Raw genomic sequence first — 7,293 nt, 5'->3', positions numbered from 1 at the left:
GATGTATCCATTTACTCTTGTCAATAAACGGACAGCCAGAGAACCCATATATTGATGGAAAGGTGAAAAATTATGCATTTACAGAAGGGTTAAATGCGACAAATGCGGTTCGGCGTGAATGGATTTAACACCTCGAACAAAATGAGAGACCGATCGTAAATCCTCGAATCCCCTCGGGGGTGAATGCTTTTTTGTTTCAGGCACGGACAGCGGCGACGCGCCCAAGAAGAAGGGTTTCTTCAAGGGTTTCTGGAAGAGGTCGCGCCACTATTCCCTGGAGAACCAATAGCCCAGGTGCGCGAGGGTGACGAGCCAGCAGCATCACCAGCGGAACAGGCAGCAGCGGCAGCGGAGCATCGCCACCACGACGACCCTCGCGAACAATCCCTGCTGCTGCATCGTCCAGTAACCCCGATTTACACGTGTATCGATCGCGACCCTCATCCCCTCCCCCTTCCCCCTTCTCTAATCGAGTGTTGTCTTCTCGCGTGCACGCTCTCCGACACGATTGCGCCCCAAATCCGATTAAGCACATTTATTTTGACATGAATGAGTTCCCTGGAATCGATCAGCTACTAAAGATGATGCTCTTCACGATTTTGCCTTTAAGTTTATTAAGCGCGAAGAGGATTGCTCTTTAAAATTTGTATATCATCTTCCCACTTTTAGAAATCTGAATCTATTGTCTATATTGTAAATTAGAACTTTTGTGTTCAATCTCCCCCATCGACAGCATTAAGACGAGAGACTCTTCCACGTCTTATCCTACCGGAAGATCAACCGCGCCAAAAAAGGGTGAGTCTTACGTTTATTCGATTTCGTATATAATTCGATTTTTCTTTTCTCATGAATTAATTCGAGAGAAGAAATGGTGTTTGACAATTTTCCAAAAATTCCAGAACTCTTTCACGTGAAACACTCTTTTAGCCTTTATCGACATTACGTTATTAATCATCTCTCGAAGAGATTCGCGCGATGTCGGGGTCGCTTTCGCGAGAGAACATGTCACGGTCTACGGAGCTGGAACGCGAGAGTCGTCCTCCGGATCGAAATGCATCTTCACGGTGCCCTCGTCACGCTGCCTGTCACGCCGCGTTGAGTTCTCTCGCTACGCGTTATCACAAGCCTAAAGTGATTCACGACGAATCGCGTGCGGACGTGATTCTCGGCTAATCGACGAAAGTCGGGAGACGTTTCGAATACCTTCCTTTTTTTTTCTTTCCTTCTGAATGAGCACCTCAATATTAGTACATCAGCGATGCCTAATTAATCCTTTTTTTTTATACGACCCCAGATTTTTTTTTTGCTATCATTAATTTTTACAAAAAAATCTTTATTTTTTTTAACGTATGAAACTTTAACGTCACGTATAATTGATGTGTTCGTAGAAGAGAATATTAATCACGTGCGCTTTCATTTAGCCTATTTGAATTGTCGTGAATTAGAGTCATTAACTTAGGCATTGTTTAATTGTGTTAATAAACGAAGTTTCTCTCGAAGAAGAAGAAGAAAAAGAGAAAAGAGGCTGATTTTTAAATAAACATTCTTTTTCATCAACCGACGAGATCGCCCGCTTTCAGATCGAATCTTTCCACCATCCCCCTTTTATAATCGAGAAATAACGCCGCGCGCGTTGTAGAAATGAGAGAAAACAGAGTAATAAAATAATATAAACGATTCAATATATACAGAGTATTCGAGTATATATACCAAGTATACTCAAACTTATATTATTATGCGAGAGAATGTGTGTGAGAGAAAGAGAAGCGGGCGCGAGTGAGATGAAATGAAAGAGGATATCACCGCGCATTATTATTGATTACGATTGTAAGTTTATAGAATCATTAACACGTTGTAACGTTATTATTAATGGGACGAGCACACACATACACACCATACAGATATAGAGAGGCGGCACACAATAGACACACATTCATATACATACATACATGCATACATATGTACACCCCGAGATACGCGTTAACGATAATAAGAATAATACTATTGATTAATATTATTACCGATAATATACGATTAATTGAGGTTAATAGCTGATAATGTAACGAAGAAAGAAGTGACGATGATAACTACGATCGCATGTATTTAAATAGAGTTTTTAAGTCAATGTGTCGCGTTTATCCCCTCGGATATCTGACAAAGACGACCGCTAAGAGAGATCTGCAATCGGAAAATCGGTCGAAATGCCAAAGATTGTCCCGTGGTGTGTCGAGCTCGAAGAAACTGTAGGAGAGAAAACTGTCGACGAACCTTTCAGCCAGCGCGTTTTCTCGTATACATATTATATACTATATAGATTTATAAATTATTTTCCATCTCTCGATTTTTCGTACATTTTCGCGATTCCGACGCTTATATTCGAGACGATTGGAAATGACAAAAAAAAAAAAGATTCATCTCTCTTTTACATCTATCGAATGCGAACGACAATATCCATTTTCTTTTCAGATGACAATATTTGGATGTATACACAAAATAATTCAAGAGGAAAAAGTCTCAGAGGCGAGAGGTGATATTTAATATCATCGAGAACTTTTCCCGAATGAAAAATGAGCGTTTCGCTTCAGCGAAATGTATTAATTTTTATTGTATTATATATAATTAATTTTTATTGTATTATATAATTATTAATATATTAATTATTTTCGGAGGATCCTCCCGCCCCTCTGACATTCTCGATTACTCGTTAAATGTTGGACAGATATTTTTCAGACATTTGAGAGAAATATATAATTTATCTTACTAAACGTATCCTCTATTTTTTTTTTATTAGATTCACTTCTCTCCGGAGTCTGTCAAACTCCGCCGACAGATTTACGAAGACGAAGCTGTTCGTGTTTTTCTTTTTTTTCTCTCCATTCGTCGTGTCATCGGTAACGACTTGTATCCCGTTAATGGCGGAGAAAGAGAAGCGAGATGATGATGATAATTGCGTGACGATGCGTTTTGTACAAAATCTCTTTACTAATCGCGAAATACATACATTTTCGAAACGGTACGCGACGGCGAACGAGGTTCCTCGATCGGCAAAATAGACAAATGGGCATTCAACGTGAGCATTCCGTCACGGCAAGGTACAAATCTGTTGGCTGACTATTAACTTTGTCGTTCATCCGTCGACGTTTTACCAAATAAGTCTAAAGAGGTAATCTAGATAAGCGTAAAACTGCGAAGAGCGTTAACTGATCTCGCGCGCTGCTTCCATTAAGTCTGTCCCATCACTGCCGGCGTCTCGCAGGTCAGATCAGGTCGAACTAGACCTTGAAGAATTCGAAATGGATGATGGATATCAAGAATGGAAAATTTGGAATCTGACCACAACCACTATATCTGAATAAATTTTTTTAATTAAATAAGTTTTATATTTTTTAATCAAATAACCGAATCGAGAGATTACAGAGTCTATTATAGATATAAAAAATAGAATTAGAACAAAGACACTCCCAATCTTTCGTAAATCTTTGTACAGAACGCTTAATCTTGGTACAAAAGGAAATTGAAAGATGCAAGAACGAGATAGATGCAGCGACCTGTCATCTCGTTCTTGAATGAACGTTTATTCTCGTGCCAAGATTAGGAAGCTAGTACTCCGTTAATCCAACGTATCGTAACATATGTAACGTAATAAAGGCGTAAAAAAAAAATACGCTGCACTGCGTATAATAACGTCTCCCTACCATCCGCAGAGGAGATCCGGTGTCATCTGCGAGACGCTGCTCGAGCGAACGGCTTCATATTGAAGCCACGTAACCACGATCAACGAGATCACGTTTGAGATACGATCCTTAGAGACTGCAGCGTCTCCGAATACTTGCTGCGATCTATCGAGCTCTCGCGAGAGAATCCGTTTTCCAAATGAAAAAAAAAGATGCGCTCTTTCCTTCAAAATAATCTCGCAAATATTTTACTCCGTACTTCTTTCGTCACTATTATTTGATATTTTTGTAAATTATATTATATAAAATATAATATTATTTATGAAAATTATATAAAATTAAAAAAAAGAAAATATAAATTAATTTAATAAATGCTCTCGTGACAGAATCGCAGATCGCAGTCTTTCGTCGATGTTAACCGATAGAGACGAGATATCACGTCTGTCGGATAGCAAACGAATCACAATGCGATGACTAATATTTCGCCATCGCGAAATAGCCGTTTCGCTTTCACTGTTAGACGATCGTCACGATCCTCGTCGTTGTTTCACGTCACGTCACAATGACGGAAACGAGCTCGGAAACGCGCCGGGATGAATCGCGACGAAGAGAGAAAGAAAGAGAGAGACCCGTCTTTCTCCGCGAGCGTAGATATAGAATCGATGAGGGTTTTCGCGCGGAGACACGACACCGCGTCAAGATCCTTCGAGAGGAATAAGAAGAATCCACAGGCTCGGAATAAATAGAAGTAGTAGCTAAGCACCAAACCGCATGCCTTATACGCGAGGATCCGCACGCCGACACCATCCCGAAAGGACGCGATTTCCTCTCGATATAATCAATTATAATATATTATATTAATATAATATGATATTAATTAATATAAAATATATTATATTAATATAAAATATATTATATTAATATATATTATATTAATATAATATGATATTAATTAATATAAAATATATTATATTAATATAATATGATACTAATTAATATAAAATTTATTATATTAATATAATGATATTAATTAATATAAAATATATTATATTAATATAATATCCTGTAACATTTGTAAACTCGAGATTAATACCTAAAAATAAAAGTCGCAAATAGAATTAAAACCACGACTGCATGAAATCTTTTACCGGTCATGTGTAAGGGGAAGAGAGAAGGAAATCACAATGAAAATAAAATAAAAATCAATTTTTTTTTCTTCATCGTACCCTGTGTATACGGAATACGTTTCTCTCCCTTCGAGAAGGGCGTCGGCGCGCGGATCGTAGGATACACTACCTGATCCGTGTGTTACAAAGCGACCCGGCGAAAGTAACTCCAACTTAGGATCGCGTTGCGCCTCGACGATCTCCTTCGGCGAGGCTGATCCGCGGCGCGATTTCATCGGAAGGAGGAGACCTCTCTTCCGGAAAAGAACTCTGAACTCGACTGCACCACCGTCCGCATCTGGGAAGAAACCTCTGCGTATCATGCAACGAAGATATCGCTATCGAGATGCAATTGCGTGCGCAAGAAATTGGGGAGACCTTCGCGCGCGTCCTCGTTATGTTATATATAAAATTTTGAAATTCCATATACACCTACATACATACACATGCAAAACATACACATTACAGAATACACACGTTCGCGCGATAAGGAAAAGTCTATAAATATATATATATATTATATATAAATATATATATATATATAATATATTGTATTATACGTGCTCTCTCGTAATTTATCTCGCCTACATATTATTTAGATTACGATGTAACTCTATGTAAAATTACATTACGTACGACGCACATCTATCGCGCTACAATAGTGTTTAAAACTATGATGTTATATGCCCGACGTGTGTGTGATTCCCCTTATCGGGCGCTCTTTTCCCTCACCGAAATTCCGAAGAGAAAATAAGAGAGATTTCGCGACATCGATCATCAGAAAAATCATTTTAGAAAGAAACGTCACGCAACAAAAATTTCAATTTTTTTTCCTAGAAACAGAAGAAATATATATATTCAATATACGTAAAAAAAACATTCCCATCACACATGATTCATTCCATTTTTCTCGTTCTACAGCCAAAGTGGAAACTTTAAGAGAGACCTACATTTATTTAATATTAATTTTGTAAAAATATGTCCGAAAAATATTTTTGACACAAAGACTCTTTCTGAAATGAGCCAAGCGACGAGTTCGGAGAGTAGATTTCTGGCGAGTCTCGTATAAAGCCTTACGGGAGGCTTTACGACTTTACAGGATCACCTCGCTCCGGATGGACCGACAGGTGGAGGAGGAGTAACGGGACGGAACAAATCGTCGAGGAATCTAGTACAAAAAAATCGTAGGATACGCTTTACGTTATATTTCGTGGGAAGGGGTGAGAGGGGGAGGGCAAAGCGAAAAAAAAATCTTTCTCTCTTGGAAATGCGAAACAACATGTACATCGGCAACGAGGATCGAGCGCCCGAAACGGAGCATCACGTCACGTCGCCGATGACATAACTGCCCCGATGAATTTGTATTAAGCCGAGGTTTATCGGAATTATATTATTATCTCCCGCCTCTCCTCGCCGCCCCGAGAGGGGACGGGATATAGAAAATATATTCGACATTTTTAGACTAAAAAAAAACCAAATGATGGTGTATTTATTTTATTTGCGCACGACGGATCACACGAATATTGTTGCCAATAAATTTATTACGATCGGACTTATCCTCTCGAGTACCTTTGCACTTGTGTATATATATATATATATTCATTTCGATGACCGATAAGTATTTGCATTTCGTCGTCGTGGATGCAGATGAGACCGCGTAACGAATCGTAATTAATGCGTACGAGTCGAGAGATAATTCAGAGACACGATGTCGACATGTAATCAACGTAAAAATAATGAGTCTGGATTAATTCGTATCTTTCGATGCTTCGCAAATTCTCGAAATAGAGAAATATTTAAAAATATTTATTTTAGACACATTTTTAAAAGTAAGGATATAATTAATAAAAAAAGATTTTGAAATATATCTTGCTGAAGTATATATAAAAAATAAAAAATTAATAAATAAAATTAATAAGTAAAATATTATAAAATAAATATAAAATTAAAATTAAAAATATATTATAAAATAAAGGTTTTTAAATATCTCTCAAATATCGAAATTACTTTAAATATACATTGATGTGACGTTATACGTCATGACATAAAACGATGGTAAATCACCTGTCACGCGAGCAAAATAGGATCAATGTCTTAAAACGAGAAACAAAATTGCACGTGCAACTAATCCTCTTTATCCTTAATCCTCTACCATTTAAAAATCATTGAACTCTTGCGACGTTCCTCGCTGCGAGATGCAGCATTCTAGATATAGACTCGCGTTGCTGAAGAAAAATATCACATGAGATTTAATAAATGTCTATGAAATCAATATTTATTCCCGAGAGTTAAAAAAATCGAAGAAAGTGTTACAGTTTTTTAAATATATATAGAAATATCCGATAAAATTATAACATTTTTTCTTTATACAATTTTTATGGTCATCTCTCTTTCTCAAATAAAATTTTTTTTCAAGTCTCGAGACATTTTCAGCTATTTATAGCGATATTGCT

At 37.4% G+C, this 7,293-nt stretch overlaps 1 protein-coding gene across 4 annotated transcripts in view; it reads left to right on the top strand.

Annotated features, from left to right (window-relative positions):
- The window catches only part of LOC145938765 (uncharacterized), a 197,174-nt gene extending 190,782 nt beyond the window's left edge, over nucleotides 1-6,392 (top strand). For 3 of the 4 annotated variants that reach the window (XM_083042515.1, XM_083042516.1, XM_083042514.1), the window contains one exon: nucleotides 201-6,392. In XM_083042515.1, coding sequence (XP_082898641.1) covers nucleotides 201-289 — 89 coding nt within the window. In that variant the 3' untranslated portion in view covers nucleotides 290-6,392. The remainder of the gene's footprint in view (nucleotides 1-200) is intronic. The other variant, XR_014425726.1, reaches the window with a different exon arrangement.
- The last annotated feature ends 901 nt before the right edge of the window (nucleotides 6,393-7,293 follow it).

This window comes from Prenolepis imparis, unplaced genomic scaffold, assembly GCF_030444845.1.
Source record: "Prenolepis imparis isolate NDT839.2.m4 unplaced genomic scaffold, iyPreImpa1.0 SCAF_7, whole genome shotgun sequence".
Classification (NCBI taxonomy): Eukaryota; Metazoa; Arthropoda; class Insecta; order Hymenoptera; family Formicidae; genus Prenolepis; species Prenolepis imparis.
This window is presented reverse-complemented; position numbering and strand designations above follow the sequence as displayed.